At 40.4% G+C, this 21,140-nt stretch overlaps 1 protein-coding gene across 1 annotated transcript; it reads left to right on the top strand.

Annotated features, from left to right (window-relative positions):
* Nucleotides 1-19,582: 19,582 nt before the first annotated feature.
* LOC124268445 lies at nt 19,583-20,901 on the top strand. The gene is made up of 2 exons (XM_046703405.1): nt 19,583-19,591; nt 19,792-20,901. Exons 1-2 carry the CDS (start codon nt 19,583-19,585, stop codon nt 20,899-20,901), a joined length of 1,119 nt encoding a protein of 372 aa, XP_046559361.1.
* Nucleotides 20,902-21,140: the final 239 nt, after the last annotated feature.

Here is a 21,140-nt window from a genome sequence, read left to right as displayed (position 1 = left end):
AACAAAGACATATTGTGATACGGTATTCACAGTTCTAATTTTACACTTACAACAATCTGTCAGAGTCAATATTCATATGTAACGATATTTCGCGAACACTTGGTGTCATCACTGATTTTCAGTTAGCCATTGATCCAAGTTTCCCCAATATTGTGTCTTTTCTTTGCTATTTCTATGTTATTCATGCTTATTCCTTACTTCCAACTATCTGCGATAGCTTGTAACGATGGAGGACACTACGGAGGGCCGCTTGCTTACAACAATTTATGGAAATAAGTAATCATAGGTACAGCTACCTAGAAACATCTAGATTGACTTCTCTGATAGGAAACATACGAGACCAAGCTACAGGCTTTAGGCAGTTGTGTGATACTGACTGCTCACATTACGTATTTTGTGGGAATCCCGCAAACTCTGAATCAGTTTACATCGAACGTGTCATGTTGTAAGATATAAATGGTCTATACCATATTAGTGCCTCCATCGGCGATTTGATGGTCGCTATATCTTTTGATGTTACAATGTATGTGCATTAAACAAGCACCTGTACTGGGAGTTGATATACTTGTAGTTGTACTGGCATTACGATGACTGTGTATTACCAAAGGACCTTCACCTGGGGTTGATATACTTGTAGTTGTACTGGTGTTACAATGACTGTATTAAACAAGCACCTGCACTGGGAGTTGATATACTTGTAGTTGTGCTGGTGTTACAATGACTGTGTATTACCCAAGGACCTTCACCTGGGGTTGATATACTTGTAGTTGTACTGGTGTTACAATGACTGTATTAAACAGGCACCTACACTGGGAGTTGATATACTTGTAGTTGTACTGGTGTTACAATGACTGTATTAAACAAGCACCTACACTGGGAGTTGATATACTTGTAGTTGTACTGGTGTTACAATGACTGTATTACACAAGCACCTACACTGGGAGTTGATATACTTGTAGTTGTACTGGTGTTACAATGACTGTATTAAACAAGCACCTGTACTGGGAGTTGATATACTTGTAGTTGTACTGGTGTTACATTCACTGTATTGAACAAGTACCTTCACCTGGGGTTGATATAATTTGTAGTTGTACTGGTGTTACAATGACTGTATTAAACAAGCACCTACACTGGGAGTTGATATACTTGTAGTTGTACTGGTGTTACAATGACTGTATTTAACAAGCACCTGCACTGGGAGTTGATATACTTGTAGTTGTACTGGTGTTACAATGACTTTATTAAACAAGCACCTACACTGGGAGTTGATATACTTGTAGTTGTACTGGTGTTACAATGACTTCATTTAACAAGCACCCGCACTGGGAGTTGATATACTTGTAGTTGTACTGGTGTTACATTCACTGTATTGAACAAGCACCTGTACTGGGAGTTGATATACTTGTAGTTGTACTGGTGTTACATTCACTGTATTGAACAAGCACCTTCACCTGGAGTTGATATAATTTGTAGTTGTACTGGTGTTACATTCACTGTATTGAACAAGCACCTTCACCTGGGGTTGATATACTTGTAGTTGTACTGGTGTTACATTCACTGTATTGAACAAGCACCTGTACTGGGAGTTGATATACTTGTAGTTGTACTGGTGTTACATTCACTGTATTGAACAAGTACCTTCACCCGGGGTTGATATACTTGTAGTTGTACTGGTGTTACATTCACTGTATTGAACAAGCACCTTCACCTGGGGTTGATATACTTGTAGTTGTACTGGTGTTACAATGACTGTATTAAACAAGCACCTACACTGGGAGTTGATATACTTGTAGTTGTACTGGTGTTACAATGACTGTATTAAACAAGCACCTACACTGGGAGTTGATATACTTGTAGTTGTACTGGTGTTACAATGACTGTATTAAACAAGCACCTACACTGGGAGTTGATATACTTGTAGTTGTACTGGTGTTACAATGACTGTATTTAACAAGCACCTACACTGGGAGTTGATATACTTGTAGTTGTACTGGTGTTACAATGACTGTATTAAACAAGCACCTACACTGGGAGTTGATATACTTGTAGTTGTACTGGTGTTACAATGACTGTATTTTAACAAGCACCTACACTGGGAGTTGATATACTTGTAGTTGTACTGGTGTTACAATGACTGTATTGAACAAACACCTACACTGGGAGTTGATATACTTGTAGTTGTACTGGTGTTACAATGACTTATTTAACAAGCACCTACACTGGGAGTTGATATACTCTGTAGTTGTACTGGTGTTACAATGACTGTATTAAACAAGCACCTACACTGGGAGTTGATATACTTGTAGTTGTACTGGTGTTACAATGACTGTATTAAACAAGCACCTACACTGGGAGTTGATATACTTGTAGTTGTACTGGTGTTACAATGACTTATTTAACAAGCACCTGCACTGGGAGTTGATATACTTTGTAGTTGTACTGGTGTTACAATGACTGTATTAAACAAGCACCTACACGGGGAGTTGATATACTTGTAGTTGAACTGGTGTTACAATGACTGTATTAAACAAGCACCTACACTGGGAGTTGATATACTTGTAGTTGTACTGGTATTACAATGACTTATTTAACAAGCACCTACACTGGGAGTTGATATACTTGTAGTTGTACTGGTGTTACAATGACTGTATTAAACAAGCACCTACACTGGGAGTTGATATACTTGTAGTTGTACTGGTGTTACAATGACTTATTTAACAAGCACCTTCACTGGGAGTTGATATACTTGTAGTTGTACTGGTGTTACAATGACTGTATTAAACAAGCACCTACACTGGGAGTTGATATACTTGTAGTTGTACTGGTGTTACAATGACTTATTTAACAAGCACCTACACTGGGAGTTGATATACTTGTAGTTGTACTGGTGTTACAATGACTGTATTAAACAAGCACCTACACTGGGAGTTGATATACTTGTAGTTGTACTGGTGTTACAAATGACTTATTTAACTAGCACCTGCACTGGGAGTTAATATACTTGTAGTTGTACTGGTTTTACAATGACTTTATTAAACAAGTACCTACACTGGGAGTTGATATACTTGTAGTTGTACTGGTGTTACAATGACTGTATTAAACAAGCACCTACACTGGGAGTTGATATAATTTGTAGTTGTACTGGTGTTACAATGACTGTATTAAACAAGCACCTACACTGGGAGTTGATATACTTGTAGTTGTACTGGTGTTACAATGACTTATTTAACAAGCACCTGCACTGGGAGTTGATATACTTGCAGTTGTACTGGTGTTACAATGACTGTATTAAACAAGCACCTACACTGGGAGTTGATATACTTGTAGTTGTACTGGTGTTACAATGACTGTATTAAACAAGCACCTGCACTGGGAGTTGATATACTTGTAGTTGTACTGGTGTTACAATGACTGTATTTAACAAGCACCTGCACTGGGAGTTGATATACTTGTAGTTGTACTGGTGTTACAATGATTGTATTAAACAAGCACCTACACTGGGAGTTGATATACTTGTAGTTGTACTGGTGTTACAATGACTTTATTTAACAAGCACCTGCACTGGGAGTTGATATACTTGTAGTTGTACTGGTGTTACAATGACTGTATTAAACAAGCACCTACACTGGGAGTTGATATACTTGTAGTTGTACTGGTGTTACAATGACTTATTTAACAAGCACCTACACTGGGAGTTGATATACTTGTAGTTGTACTGGTGTTACAATGACTGTATTAAACAAGCACCTACACTGGGAGTTGATATACTTGTAGTTGTACTGGTGTTACAATGACTGTATTAAACAAGCACCTACACTGGGAGTTGATATACTTGTAGTTGTACTGGTGTTACAATGACTGTATTAAACAAGCACCTGCACTGGGAGTTGATATACTTGTAGTTGTACTGGTGTTACAATGACTGTATTAAACAAGCACCTACACTGGGAGTTGATATACTTGTAGTTGTACTGGTGTTACAATGACTGTATTAAACAAGCACCTACACTGGGAGTTGATATACTTGTAGTTGTACTGGTGTTACAATGACTGTATTAAACAAGCACCTACACTGGGAGTTGATATACTTGTAGTTGTACTGGTGTTACAATGACTTATTTAACAAGCACCTTCACTGGGAGTTGATATACTTGTAGTTGTACTGGTGTTACAATGATTGTATTAAACAAGCACCTACACTGGGAGTTGATATACTTGTAGTTGTAATTGGTGTTACAATGACTTATTTAACAAGCACCTACACTGGGAGTTGATATACTTGTAGTTGTACTGGTGTTACAATGACTTATTTTAACAAGCACCTGCACTGGGAGTTGATATTCTTGTAGTTGTACTGGTGTTACAATGATTGTATTAAACAAGCACCTACACTGGGAGTTGATATACTTGTAGTTGTACTGGTGTTACAATGACTTATTTAACAAGCACCTGCACTGGGAGTTGATATACTTGTAGTTGTACTGGTGTTACAATGACTGTATTTAACAAGCACCTGCACTGGGAGTTGATATACTTGTAGTTGTACTGGTGTTACAATGACTGTATTAAACAAGCACCTACACTGGGAGTTGATATACTTGTAGTTGTACTGGTGTTACAAATGACTTCATTTAACTAGCACCTACACTGGGAGTTGATATACTTGTAGTTGTACTGGTGTTACAATGACTTTATTAAACAAGCACCTACACTGGGAGTTGATATACTTGTAGTTGTACTGGTGTTACAATGACTGTATTAAACAAGCACCTACACTGGGAGTTGATATACTTGTAGTTGTACTGGTTTTACAATGACTTTATTAAACAAGTACCTACACTGGGAGTTGATATACTTGTAGTTGTACTGGTGTTACAATGACTTATTTCACAAGCACCTGCACTGGGAGTTGATATACTTGTAGTTGTACTGGTGTTACAATGACTTTATTAAACAAGCACCGTCACTGTGTCTTGACGTGATTGCATATGTGTTCACCTGCTTGTGACGTACCGTCCACCTGTGCCTACAGGAACTACTGGGTGGAGGAAGCAATTGCTATCGGAATGTAGTGTGAAGAGTCTGACAACCAAAAACAACAAAATCAGAAACCATATGTCAGACTAGAGAAGATTAATAACAATAATCGGTGTAAAAGAGAAAACTGTATACCTCGGAAGCTGCTTTTAAAGCACAAAAACCCAAAAGGTGGTTCAGAAAAAATGACATGGGGGAAAGATTTTAGCACTGCTGTTAAAAATAACACGTCGGTCGTCTATCTGATAGAGCCAGGCATGTTTCTCCAGCCTCTCCCCATGGTGTACCTCCAGCCTCACCCCGCCATGTTTTCACACGTCTGATTATCAGAGTTAGGGATGCCATGATGTAAACATAGAGCTGGGGTGATCGTAAAGGCCTTTACAAGATACACCTCGCGTTAGGTGATGGTGTTAGTTTATACAGGGAAAGAAGTTCATTATAAGAACGCAGCGGTAGTATAGCGGCTGATTCTGCTATCAAGACGTGTGCTTGTGACGTCATCTGTATCGGGCACCTGTCATCACGTGATATGACTGTTTGGTCTTTGTGAAGTGTGAGCATCTCTTTATCGCACCCTCTCCAAGATGCCTGCTATATTATGCGCATATTTCTGGAGGATTTTGATTATCTTGTTAAATAAAATTGGTGTAATCAGTGAAGAGAAAACATATGCAGAGATTTCAATAAAAACTATTTACGTCACATGGCTGTCAGTATAAATACATTGAATTCTCGAGGTCACGTATCAGTGAATGGAAAGGGCTGACGATAAAAACTTGACTCCAGATCACGTTCTGGTTACAAAGAATGAACCAATGAGGCAGATATCAACTGGATGTTTTATACAATTATTTTCATATTTTTTACTGTTCACTAATAGCATCTGAACCGCCAACGCATAAATTCAACCATAGAAGCTTCCAGGTCGTCTTAGGGACAGCAAATTGCTGTGTGAATCAGGCAGTCGCTTGTCCATAATTTGTCAAAGCTCTTGCCCTGGCTTGAAACCTTCATGAATTTTTGCATTGTCTAGCAAATAATGCAAAGACATTGCCAGAGTCGTGACACTTTTATTGGATGAAACGAAAATGACAATACGTTTTACTGACATGATCAAGTTTTAATTATGCTGGAAATCAAGCGCACTCTCAGACACTGTGGTGGTGTGTCCATAACCGCCTTCATCGTTGTGCTTGGGTGGTGGGGTAGCCTACCGGTTAAAGCCTTTGCTAGTCACGTCGAAAACCCGGGTTCGATTCCCCACATGGGTTAAATGTGTGAAGCCTATTTCTGGTGTCCTGCAGCTCACTCACTCATCGTTGTGCTCCGTACCACATCGGTTTCAGCGAACTTGTAATGACGTAGATCTGGTTCACGTATTGTGTGAGCTGAATGTCTCACTCCCTGCTTGAAGACCACACTTAGGTGTCAAGGAGATGCCGAACAACTGTTCTGAATCCACAGATTTTCTTCAGAACATCGAGTATGTAAAGAATATGGATTTGCTTTCCGATAACTGATGTCAATGTTCGGAAACAGATTTTTTCTTTCACAGAACGTTGTTTCAGTGTGACTGCCCGACGCCACTGACGTCTATTCGATTCATCCAAATGCAACTTAAATGAAATCTCACTGCACCATGAATCATTCTTTCTAAAAGGTAGGCTTCAGTAATCCAATTCCAGTCGTTTTATGTGTTACATATTAAATCATGTAGGAAAGTGTAAGACAGAAAACTAAGTGTATTAATAAATAAGTATCTTTTCTTTTTGACGAGGTCATTCAAATGATTATCAGGAAATTATTGAATTGCACTACAAACAGCATTGAAGTATACCACGTGAGTCAGTTCATCTTGTGTCCACCCAATACCTACACTGGATTTCCAAGCATGTCACTCCATCATCGAGCCGTCTTGTGACCACCCAATACCTACACTGCACTTCCAAGCATGTCACTCCATCATCACGCCATCATCTTGTGTCCACCCAATACCTACACTAGACTTCCGAGAATGTCATCAATCTTTTATCACATGCCCACTTTTTCTAGTGTACAATCGTATATATGATACAGTCAAGTGACGGTCTTTGATAATATCGACTGACTGTTCATCTATATCATCCTATACGCACAAGGGACAGAGTGAAACAGGGACAAGCGGTCTAACGAAGTAAGATTATATGTCTTCAAAGCAGCCCCTTCATCCATCGGTTTTGATCGTTGAAAGTGCTCAGTAAGGGATATTCTTTCTCCGAGACAGCATACCGCTCCGATATGTCGTTGACCGTATTAAACATTAACTGAGATAATTATGAGTAACGATTCCCGACCCTAGGCACATGATCCCCATGCACGATGGCAGGTGGTAAGAGAATTTACTCCCACGCAAAGTGAAGCCATATCAGAAACTGTGTATGGTGGTTAGAGAATATGGATGGTTCGTGTTAGAGGGGTCAGGGATAGTGTGAGTGGTTTGTGGGGGACGGGTTATCGGTTTTTGGGGATGGATGGGAGAATGGATATGATAAGTGAGAATACTATATTCCTTCTGTAGATATCTGACCTGACCTAGTATATGTAAGACACCACACACACAACATGTTTACAAGCTTACGAACCCGTCGTTGTAACTATATATATATATATATGTCATTGGCGTGCGAGTGTACGTTTGTTGAAGGTTCTACGTTGAATCTGTGCCTTTCATGTGACAGAGACAGGGACAAGAAAAGCTCGCAGACTCCGATGTTTTAATTGGAGTGATTGGGCTGATCTCATCCTATATGTTCTTCCTGTTGCGTATGTTTGAAGGAATTATTGTTAACATAGATATCAACCTGGATCTAAAAGTCAAGATGATGCGAGGCGGTGTATCGGGGTGTAAGTGTTGTGTCGGAATGTGCTGTACAACCTTGTCTGAAGCCCTTGATTGGTCTCCCACTACGTGGATACCTGTAGCCGACATTCCACACCTCGCACCCTACACTGGACACACACACACACACACACACACACACACACACACACACACACACACACACACACACACACACCACCACCACCACCACCACCACCACCACCACAACACACAACACCAACACACCAACCACCACCACCACATCATCACACCACAAACACACTTCTCACACACACACTCACACACACACACACACACACCACGCAATGCTGACAACACGCACAGCACTCCAATGTTCGTTGTAAGAGGCGACTCAGATCGGGTGCTCAAGAGATGAGACCCGTTTGCATACCGTCAATATGGGACGCGCTCATAATATCCGTGACACGTTTGCTTGGCCCAGATTAGTTTTCAAAGGCTGCAATCTCGAGAGCTCATTTCTAGAATTTTGCTGACTCTGGGATTAAATGGCAGTAACATAAACGGATCCACAACTTGTCATTCTGTGGCGGTGGGATAGCCTAGTGATCTAAGCGTTCGCTCGTCACGCCGAACACCCGGGTTCGATTCCCCTCATAGGTACAATATGTGAAACCCATTTCTGGTGTCCCCCGCCGTGATATTTCTGGAATATTACTGAAAGCGGCGTAAAACCATACTCACTCACTCTTGTCATTCTCTGAGGTGATTGCGCACAGGTCCTGAGATCAAATATACTTCCATATAATTCAGACACGTTATTATCGAGACAAATATCATTAAATTCCCACTTTCTTTATTAACCAGAGTATGTTTCAATGTTTTCATTTAATTAAACCACGATATCCTCCTTTTCCTGTAGGTTGTAAACTGACGAGCCATCTCCTGCCAGACATGCCTCATGCCATGGTGTTCTCGTAACAACATCAGCAGCATGTATCAACACACTCTAAAATAGCGTTCCTTCAAGCAACGATCGATATTGCTCTCTAATGTGAACACAGAAAAAAGCCGTTATTTAACAGAGGGTAATTCTGTAAGATGAATTTGAAACGCGATAGAATTTACTCGCAAAAGGTCTTCTGCGTATGACCAAAGAAATATAATATTACTTTGTTATATCACGTTCTTTAAAGACTTCAGGTTGTTAAAGAATAGTTTGAAGCGTCTGTTTCTTGAGTAAACCACGCTTCGTGACATTTCATTATTATAAATCACACACTCTAAGGATATATGCTCTACCGACAACGTTTTAAATACCCTAGTCAATAACACTGCACTTGGAGACGCCAAGATTAGATAGTTATTTCGGCGAATCACATGTATTTCTGCCACAGAAAATTAACACAAGTTGCAAAAAAACTTATTTTGATGTAAGCGAGACAGACTCTAATATAAACCTTCTCATGCCAGTTTTAAACTACCTATTTCAACGTTCAAAACACGTTTCTGAAATGAAAATATTCTATCCGTGCGCATTCCGATTTATCCAGAATAACGTTAAAAGCTTTAAATGAGCTTCTGGGTGTAATAGAGGTGAGGCAGTTTGGGTCGCCTGCAGCAGCTACGGCATACGGCTTGTTGAGGTTCTGCATGGTTATCTCAAGCCTTCATCACTTCTGTTTATTCCCCCTTTGTGTAAGATCACGGAATCATACAAATATCACAAAGAGAGGGAACATGAACTTCTGTTTGTATGTTACGAAAGAACTTGGTCTGGGTTGCACCACAGGAGACGCTATCTGTATAATTAGTAACCCCTGGCTTGTCAAACACGAGGCTCCAATAGTAAGATTTTCGTGATAAGTTGTTTGTTATGAGAAACAAATTGGTAAAAATGTTTTTTCCACGTGTCATGATAAGAATGACTGTTTTTATACTTTCTAGATGATCCTATATCCGTATACCACTGTTTGTATTCTAATTCGAGATGTTTACAAACCTAGATATCCTACTTCAACGTACGTATCTATGTATTCTAATGAAGCTTGGCTCGTCTAAAGTCGTGCCTTTCATGGTATATAGATGCGCCCTGTTTCATGTCCAACACAGATGCCCTCCTAATTCCTGCAAATGATATATCCACTGAATAATTTTAGTTTGGCCTTGACCTTCTTAGGTCAATGTCTTCATTATACGATATCAACGACGCATCTTGCAGCAAACAAAACGTTTTTTTATGCGCCGGGCTTATGCGCAGGAGATAAGAGTGTGTATACACCGTAGGTACACGATGTGTGTGTTCGGATTGTAAACAAGATGTTGTGGTTTCATGGACGCTTAAACCTTATCACACATGTAAACATTCATTCGTCATCAAGTATGCTATTGTATTTACACAACACAATCTACAATCAGACACAACATATACGTAATGAAACGTACTACAGCCACGGCTACCTCCATCGTGTGAGACGTCGTGTAAGTTCTCTGCGCAGTTCCTTAGGCGGCAGTGTGCGAAATAGCCACTGGCCCGCTAGCCCGTGGCTAGTAAAAATCCAGTCGGGCCAATAAATCTCGACTGGCTAGTGAATTTTCATGGGGTCATTTTGTTAAGTTATAATACGCTTTTAAATCATGTAAGATTATGGCCTTATTAAAAAATGTTCACCATATTAGCAGCTTAATAATGAAACTCGTATCGTGTCTACATTCAAATTTCGGGCAAGAGAATAATTCTTTGGGCTAGTAACTTTCAGGCATATCTAGCCCGACTGGCTAGCAAAATGTGGAAACTATTTCGCACACTGACTTAGACATAGAGAATACTAAACGATGTCCCGTCTAATACCATATTTATGAAACGAGTGAATGGTTTGGTATCTAACGAGCGAAAGCGAGTTAGATACCAATACCATTCACGAGTTTTATTTATTTTGTTTATTACTCACCAAACATCAGCAAAATAATATCCAGCAAAGTAATTCTTTGCTAAGAATTCAACGAGTGATGACTCTCAGCTTTCCGTGAGTCAAGCAAGGTCTAATACTATTGTGACAGAGGTATAATGAGCATTGTGACGTCATAACTGTAAACCACTTTGACGTCATACGTACGGCATCACGTGATGTTATTACACAATGTGTAATAACATTGTAATATTATTAAACAGTGATATCTTCAACGGGTGAGTAATAAGTGCCATTTTCCAAAGGTGGCTAGTGTGCCCTGAGTGTGGACGGCCGGTATACGATCTCCCAAAAACAATGGATGTTCCTTCTTGTTACCCTGCCTTGTGCTCGGCATTATGAAGATATAACAGGAACTGGCTAGATCAAAGTCAGTATAGGTATATTATCAATCTCAACTCCCTGGGGAGTATACAACTCTTGCAGCCACTAGGCGCACCGAGTTATTGTGGCTTTTCTCATCCTAACAAGGTATCCATTCACAGCTGGGTGGACTGGGACACATAGTCACAGTACTTTGTCCAAGTTCACTGCACGTTGCTGTACCCGCAACTAGGTGTTTGCACGTATTTCATGTGGCCAGTGGCCACCATCTGGTCATATACCAACGGATTCGTGGGTTCTTTTTAGTGCACAGGGTTGTGTACTGTACACTAGGGGTTGTGACAACACTGAAAGAGTCTGCACGCCGCGCCTCATACTATAAAACCGGCATCGGCAAAGGTCTGCATGTGCATATAAACGCACGTAGTTCTTTCTTGACTCCACTTCACATCACCGTAGCAAGATCCTATAATTACGTGTTCGAACCCCAGATTTGTCCCTTTCATGAACCGTGAGTTGGCATCCTCTACGTTTCACGAACTGATAGACGAAGGAGACCCGCATTTAACACATAGCTAGGCGATGTACGTCAGATAGTGCTCAATTCCTTCTGGCTGCAATACAGAATCTTTGATAAGAAAACTGAAAAGAATAACTTATGCATTACATCAAATTGTCATCTGATATGTCCTGGTAACTCCAGAAGATCATAAACCGATGTGCGAATGAGAGTAGTCTTGCACAATGTTGCAGCAACCATACACGTGGGACACCAGAAATGGGTTTAACAGTCAGTCAAACTTATTCAAACAGACTATAACTTCTCAGCCCAATGAAGCAAGACAATATGTACTTTCCCACACGTCATCATTTTATTCGGCAACGCTGAAGTCCATGACTGTCCTTTGAAATTCACAAAATATATAACAAACCATATTCAAGTCAGCATTGATTCAAGTTTCTACGATTGCGAGCAAGACATCTCCAAACCGAGAATATTCGGTTACAGCATCTGAAACAACAGGATCCGGAAACGTGATAGGACCAAGAAATATCACCAGCTCTGTCATTGTTATGACTTTATCTTTCGATAATACAGCACTTGCATTTCATATTTCTATTATTATATTTCATTATTATATTTCTATCATTATATTTCTATTATTCCCAACACATTATGTAACTGAATATGTATGTGTGCCTTTCTATGTATGTTATTTCTCATTTAAGAATGTTTCTGAAATTGACGCTTATATCCAACTGAAGTGAATAAAAAAAATATATATATAAACTTTGTTAATATACTTTATTAATATAATTCTGGACTGATTCTTGAAATACCTGACATACATCTAAATGCGTGTGTGTACACTCGGGTCGGCTGTAAGCCATGTGGATGTGATGATAATGGGGTCTATAACTCCCCCAGATTAGGGACAAAACGTGTGTGTCATTACGATAAGAGGAACCTTAACGCCCATGTTGTATTCTTTTCTGACTACAAAACCCAGAGGTTATTTGCTAAATACATGTACGTATAATTATGTAAGTAATACTCACCTATGGTATTTGAAATGAATCTTCGGCTAGCTTTTCATAGCAGAGGAAGGATGTAAATAGCATTGTTGAGCAAGAAGGTCTTTGACGCCACCGGGATCGCAAAGTCTCGAGGAAATCTCACATTGCAGGCCAATAGCTATCTGACCTTTATCAATTCCCTTGACGCAGCGACGGAAGGATTAAAACTAGAGCCGACATAATGTTCCTATCGTATACTGATAGTATTCGGCAAAGACCTAATATTACTATACCACGCAATGCGTATAAATATACAGAATCGCCGGACAATTGAGGGAGCCATCTGAATGAGAATGATGCTATCATCACTTCGCCTACATTTATCCAGAACCTTTCATGTCCTCCTCGGTATTGTATAAACCTGGGATCCCCTGACACACATCCAGCCTACAGGTAACTGGACACCTCGACCGCCTATCTACACCGTGGGGATTTGTCTTCATTACAAATCATGTTGAGTCTGTTCATGAAACATAAGCTGTAAATCTAATGCTTTACAAGCGGTTGGTGAGACAATTTGAAGCACGATAGCAACGATATGTCTCAGTTTACGTTTATGATTGAAAAGGATCACTACCGTTAAATCAGTGACTCGTCAACTCCTTTAAGTCGAATCGTTTTCAACAGTTGCCTCTGGTCAATCCAGGCACTTGTTAATCCAGACAAATATAATGGAAAGGGTTAAGAATGTATCTGATGCCTGCTTGTATGCTTCTGTGAAGTAAATTCAGTTTGGTAAATTACTGACTGAGTGAGCTAATTTTTTCAAATTTGAAATTATTTTTAAAATTGACACAAGACCTAGCCTCTTGCCTTCATTCGAAAAAAGGAAACCTCTAATAGGAAACCTCTAATAAAAGCAGTCTTCATTATACGCTTCCGGCTTAATGATAAACTTGTGTTTATGAATCACTATCAAATAGAGATGATACTGGCGAAAGGTTGAGCCTGTCCTCCCTGATCGGTTTCTCCCGTCATAAACATATTGCCAGTCCGTGGACAACCTCTGATTTGTAAGAATACACAAAACATGGTGCCAATGAGGATGCCTATTTCCTGGCGAGATGTCATAATTACACCCATATTTCATCTAGATGTTATGGATTAAGATGCATTTATCATATTCTTTTCTCAACGAACTTTGATTTCGGTTTGACAAATTGTCCTGAACCTTTCAAGAAGAAATCTAACTATAGCCACAACGTTTAGAGACACCATGACACGTGACCCTTGGATCATTTTTGCTCAGAATCTGTGTGGAATTGTGGTGTACAATGTTTTGACATAACTGAACATGGCTCTTTGAAATGCTTACATTACGACCTCCACCTGTAGCACACACCACCTGTGAACACAAAGCTGATCCCTCATTAGTTATTTGATGGATGATAGTTAATCCTTTGGTACATTTGGTAGTCAAAGAAATTGTATTGTATGTTATTTGGTGGAGCTTTTGAATCCAGTTCAAAAGAAGATCGTTCAGTGAGTGAGTGAGTTTAGTTTTACGCCGCACGCAGTAATCGAGTCTGGACCAGACAAGCCAGTGATCAACAGCATGAGCATCGATCTGCGCAATTGGGAACCGATGACATGTGCCAACCAAGCCAGCGAACCTGACCAACCGATCCCGTTAGTCGCCTCTTACGACAATCATGGGTTACTGAAGATTCATTCTCACCCGGACCTTCACGGGTCAAGATCGTTCAGTAATTCGATGAGTGTGCCCCTTTACAATCTTGGCGGAACTAAAGAGTATAATTCTGTCAGGCCAATAAGCATAATAACGTCTTAGAACCCACAATCATAAAGCCCTGGAAGAGGTGGGGTAGCCTAGTGGTTAAAGCGTTCGCTCGTCACGCTGAAGACCAGGGTTCGATTCCCCACATGGGTACAATGTGTGAAGCCCATTTCTGGCGTCCCCCGCTGTGAATGTGCTGGAATATTTCTAAAGCGACGTAAAACTATGCTCATTCACTCACTGATAAAGTCCCGGTGAAGTTAAGAGAAGAAAGAAAGAATGACCATCGGGACTTTCATTGTTGTCTCCAGACCATCTTCAAGTGAATCTTTTTAAGCTTATTTTCTCCTTTGTCAAGTCTAAATTTTCACTTCCAAAAATGGTATTCCTTTAAAACAGTTTTAGTGTGTTCGACATCGTGTGTGCTTTCCCATTATAACCAAGACATTTGAAGTCTTTTTAAATCCTCAAGGCTTAATACTTCAAAGGAAGGATCTTTTGTCATCAAACGAAGTATTCTTAATCCTAATACGTGGCCATAAAAGAGTCCTCTCGTCACAGCGGTTACAATTAGCGTTCAAAGACGCCTGGAAATGTCATGTGTTGTACGGAAGGGGTCGTAGTTTTAGGCGTGAAAATAGTCCTATTTGATGGAAGAAATATTTAATGCAAGTGAAGCATGATTACATGATGAATGTGGGTAGAAACACAGTTAACGACATTCTTCAAGGTTTGATAATGAGAGAAGCGAGAGTACTAAGCGATGTATATGACGCAGAGCAGAGAGAAAGCTCCCCTGGTGAATCCAAACATTGTACCATCGCTACACAATGTGGCGACACTCATGCAGCAATCACAAGAGTGATGTTATCATACCAGATAGATATCACACAAGATAGACAGGGGAAGGAATATTTTCCATTTTAGGAACCACTACTTGACTGTGACGTCATGGACAACAACTGCCCCAAGACATGTTGGCAATACTTTCAGTGTATCCAGACGATGGCATCGCCACATTATTCAGGCCTCAAGACCATTCCAGGGGATCACGTCGACACGTCAACATTGACGTCAAAGGTTCTATGAAACGGCGGCAGAACAGGCGCTGGCAGACAGTCCTCGTGGTTTCTGGTGAGAGCAAGTTCCATCTCTTCAATGCGAGGAGTACTTGTACGTGCGTATTGCCGTCGCGAAGACGTTGTTAGTTATTGGGACTGACGGAGACTACACCATTTGAAGATTGCAGCGTACTGATTTGTTCCGTGACTGGAGGTCAGGACATTCCTGAACGTGTGCTGGGCGCTAATCTCACAGCAAAATGTTACATCGATGAGGTATTACGTGCAATTGTACTCCTCTTTCAACCAAAGATCGGATCTTGTTTTAACAGTAAAACGCAAGACCATGTAGATCACGTGCCTTTCCGTAGATCAATAACGTCAACGTTTTGCCTTCGCCAGCGCTCGCGACATTTGACCAGTCGAACACCAGTGGTACCACCCCGATCGTCAGGTTAGAACACAGTCCACTCCTTCAAATACGGGTACTCATGGAAGAAACTAAAGGCGTCACTAAATTGTATTTGATGACACCAACATTTCACTTCCAGATTTTAATCTCAATCATATTGCGTTTACAGTGGCTGCTCACTAAGAGATTTCCCTAAAGTTCTTTGTGTCATAAGGTTCCCGACCAGATGATGATGTAAATCTGTTTTATATTTTGTATTCATTATTACAAACGCTATATTTGATATTTCGTTTATATTTTCGTTAAACGGTAAATATCGTTTGTTAAAGTTTCGATCGTTCGATCGTTGTGGGGCTGGGTAGCCAAGTGGTTACGTCGTTCTCGGGTGTTATTGCGTGATATCTCTCTCACTCACTCACTCACTCACTCACTCACTCACTCACTCCTCACTCACCCAACCACTCACTCACACACACTCCTCCGTCGTTCGCCAGTGATTACTTTCACAAAATACAACTTTTATTCAACAGTTATAAAATTACTGCTGCGGCGGTTACGCATTGATAAAATAAAATATCAGTTCTTTTCATTTTAGTAATTCAGTGCATATCACTATAAAATACCTATATATTAATGAGGATTAAGCAAAGTGAGAAAGTCATTTAAGCATAATCAAACGTCAATTCTTCAGTGATACATATATATGTAGACCTATGGGAGTCGGCAGAAGAATGAAGCAGTAGTAAATTCAAGCGATCCCGCCGTTTTTCTATCCAGCTAGGGTATATCTACATATTAGAGTCTCCAGAGGAACCTGTTGATGTGATTAACAATTATCTCTCTAGATGAAACTGCCTGATTCATCATCGCCATTGTTTTCACAACAAACGTCCTCCGTAACATCCCGGGGATGATTTCAACATGTAAGACATCAACAACGCAGTTTGCCGTCGTCCATTTTCAACTGGTGATGGGATGGTGTGTTAAACCAAACAAACCCCACAGCTAAACCTCGTTAACGTGTTGGTGATGGTAGAGCAATGGGGAAAGATGAACAGTCTAGCTGTAGCTAAACGGTGTACATGAAGTATTATGACATCACATCACTACGTCATAAAGTCATTGCCTCATACCCGAAACTGCTAAGGACTCTACCCACTGATAACTTCATCCATGTTGTCGCCCCGGCGGGTGTTACATTGTTAAACTAACCATTACCCCTTGAGCAACGCCTCACCCACAGACAAAGATAAAGTCACGTTCAAAGTAACATATGTTATATTTGCGATTTACACTTTCGCTGTTACGTACAGATTCTAGCACTTTTCTTACGTTGAGTCTATCGGGATTCGAACCCTTGCTCTCATTATCAGGCACCTAATCGCCAGCACACAAAGTCAGCGATCTAAGATCTAAGTGTTATCCCAACTATCATATGGGTTTCATTTGACCACTTTCTAAATGGCACGGAGTATTCATGACGTTTAAAGTCAGGCGGAAAAAAGAGTTGCGAATGTCAATCACTCTAGGTCCATTTAGTAAATTCCAAGCGAAAATTTTGTTCATAATATTTGTAGAATGCTTATAAAGGTCCAAGTGAATGTACTGAAATTACCCTACGTAATCGACTTACAAAACAAATATAATTGTATTTAGCCTAAAGCTTCCAGCGGTCCCTCGGTGCGTGACAAAAGGTTTATTGATAGATTTGTGATTATTAGCAGTTATACATATACTGTATCTGATGTGGCTGTTTATCCTACAAAAACAGCAACCTTGCACCGAATATTAGCTATTCACACACACACACACACACACACACACACACACACACACACACACACACACACACACACACAGAGAGAGACACACACACACACACACACACACACACACACACACACACACACACACACACTTGGTTTACTACACGTCATCGTTCTCATGACGGCAGTCCAGTTTACAGGGCACCTTCATGTAGCTGCAATACGAGGCTGGCATTAAACAACGAACATACCGACGAAAGCGAGAAATAACAGAGCTGTTGCTGTTAATACCCATTTCTCTACGCCATGCAGTGAGTGTAACTGAGTCATTCTTTCTATACTGAAATCAAAATGTCGTGTCGTTAAGACTACGGTTTGAATTAAATATAATACCTAAGTATATCACAGAATCGCCATATGGTCACAACATCGGGTGAAGCTTTGCCTTTGTGCCCATGTTAAACACTGGCTGACACTCTGTGCCATCGAAGTTTCTGTTCTTTCTGTCCGATCCCAGCCAGCACTTTAACGTACACAGGCATATCAGCTTCTTTCGTTACTTCAGGTTAAGAGGCGAGAATTAAATGGACTTTAAGGTAAATAACACAGTGTGTAGGAGTGCAGCGATTACAGCTTCATTCCGATATATTGTCAGACATTCTTGAACCGGTTGGTTTTTATATAGAGTCTTATATTAATGGCATACATACCAGGCGCATCTTGCTTTTTCAAACTATTTACAGGGGTACTGTTATCATAGATTCCTTACTATGGAGTTGACGTCACATCAGAAAGGCATTGCCTCCTTCAGTACTCGCGCCTGAGCCGACCGGTCGTTGTTTTGTCCCCGTCGGACCGAACGCCATGCAAGGCATCAACGAGTACTAATTCTTTTTCACATCCTATCTTTTGACGCACGCGGGTGATCAGACCACTGACCTTCTGTAGTCACTCGATCCACTAGAGTGTGTGAAGGAGTTTAGTTTTACGACGCACTCAGCAATATTCCAGCTATATGGCGGCCTTCTGTAAACAATCGAGTCTGGACCAGACGATCCAGTGATCAACAGCATAACCATCGATCTACGCAATTGGGATTCGATGACGTGTCAACCAAGTCAGCGAGACTGACCACCCGATCCCGTTAGTCGCCTTTTACGACAATCATTGGTTACTGAAGATCAATTCTAACCCGGATCTTCACGGGTCCGTCCCACTAGACCACGGAAACAGTCCTGCTGGTCAAGAACAAATTCAATCAGGTTAAAAGCAAAACAACCGAAGACAACTTGGCGTATTTGCTTTTACAACGAAAAAATGAAAGAAAACATCAATATATAAGATCGGAGCCTTCAGCTTCACCTATTTTTACTCTTTCTACAAACAATGGAAACAAAAATATATTTACTTTATCTGTTTTTATAGAAACTATGAATATACTTTCGCATATCATGGTGAAATATCATCTCCATAGTTTAGATAGACACTAAAAACAACACTTAACTTTTGAGAAGTATAACGGATGCTGTCTTGACATTTCAAACATTGCACAAGGACATAGCATGAGTCGATTAACACTTTGAAATCTTTGCAGGAATAGAAAGTTATTTTCGCATATGTTTAACAAAACAAACCGATTAAAGACGACCAATATAGTGTTATGTCAATACAGAGACATCAGCAGTCAGGAGCCATTATTGGGTATCACGCCGTCATGTTTGATGACGTCACAATGATTCGACGTCATCAGTACAACATACACAGTGTGTCGTCACGATAGTAGTGTGTGGTGCTTGCTTTATATTTTACAAGGGGCGCTTTATCAACCTAAGGAGGTTGTTTGAATAATGGCAAAATGGATCTGGTGAGCTGATTAAAAGTGAAAATAGAAATAATCAAACAGTTCTCATCACTTCTACTGTCATCAAGCAGTTCTTATCACTTCCAGTGTCCTCAAACAGTTCTCGTCACGTACACTGTCACCAAAGAGTTCTCATTATTTCCAGTGTCATCAAACAATTCTCATCACATTCAGTGTCCGCAAACAGTTCTCACCACTTCCAGTGTCCTCAAACAGTTCTCACCACTTCCAGTGTCCTCAAACAGTTCTCGTCACTTCCAGTGTCCTCAAACAGTTCTCGTCACTTCCAGTGTCCTCAAACAGTTCTCATCACTTCCAGTGTCCTCAAACAGTTCTCGTCACGTACACTGTCACCAAAGAGTTCTCATAATTTCCAGTGTCCTCAAACAGTTCTCACCACTTCCCGTGTCCTCAAACAGTTCTCATCACTTCCAGTGTCCTCAAACAGTTCTCACCAATTCCAGTGTCCTCAAACAGTTCTCATCACATCCAGTTTCCTCAAACAGTTCTCATCACTTCCAGTGTCCTCAAAAAATTCTCATCATCACATCCAGTGTCCTCAAACAGTTCTCATCACATTCAGTGTCCTCAAACAGTTCTCATCATCACTTCCAGTGTCATCAAACAGTTCTCATGACTTCCAGTGTCCTCAAACAGTTCTCATCATCACTTCCAGTGTCCTCAAACAGTTCTCATCACATCCAGTTTCCTCAAACGGTTCTCATCACTTCCAGTGTCCTCAAACAGTTCTCATCACATCCAGTTTCAAACAGTTCTCATCACTTCCAGTGTCCTCAAACAGTTCTCATCACTTCCAGTGTCCTCAAACAGTTCTCATCATCACTTCCAGTGTCCTCAAACAGTTCTCATCACTTCCAGTGTCCTCAAACAGTTCTCATCACTTCCAGTGTCCTCAAACAGTTCTCATCACTTCCAGTGTCCTCAAACAGTTCTCATCATCACTTCCAGTGTCCTCAAACAGTTCTCACCACTTCCAGTGTGTCAGTTCACTTCCAAACAGTTCTCATCACATTCAGTGTCCTCAAACAGTTCTCATCACTTCCAGTGTCCTCAAACAGTTCTCATCACTTCCAGTGTCCTCAAACAGTTCTCATCACTTCAAGTGTCCTCAAACAGTTCTCATCACTTCCAGTGTCCTCAAACAGTTCTCATCACAGTTCTCATCACTTCCAGTGTCCTCAAACAGTTCTCATCACAGTTCTCATCACACCCAGTGTCCTCAAACAGTTTTCATCACAGTTCTTATCACTTCCAGTGTTATTAAACAGTTTTCATCACGTCCACTGTCATGAAATAGTTCTCATCACTTGCAATATCATCAAAAAGTTCTCCTCACTTCAAGTGTCATCTATTTATTTTCATCACTTCAAATGTCAGGAAATTATTTTCACCACTTCCGTAATATTTAACCATTTAACCAATTTCACATCATAAAAAATATTCTAGATGGTTTCTCTCCAAACAACACATGGTTAGCCCTTACCGCACTCAGGCGTGCTACGCATGTATGTAGGATGTTATTCCTGATTTT

The sequence above is a fragment of the Haliotis rubra genome, unplaced genomic scaffold, assembly GCF_003918875.1.
Source record: "Haliotis rubra isolate DU_JTF1 unplaced genomic scaffold, ASM391887v1 Scf138, whole genome shotgun sequence".
In the NCBI taxonomy this organism is placed as follows: Eukaryota; Metazoa; Mollusca; class Gastropoda; order Lepetellida; family Haliotidae; genus Haliotis; species Haliotis rubra.
This window is presented reverse-complemented; position numbering and strand designations above follow the sequence as displayed.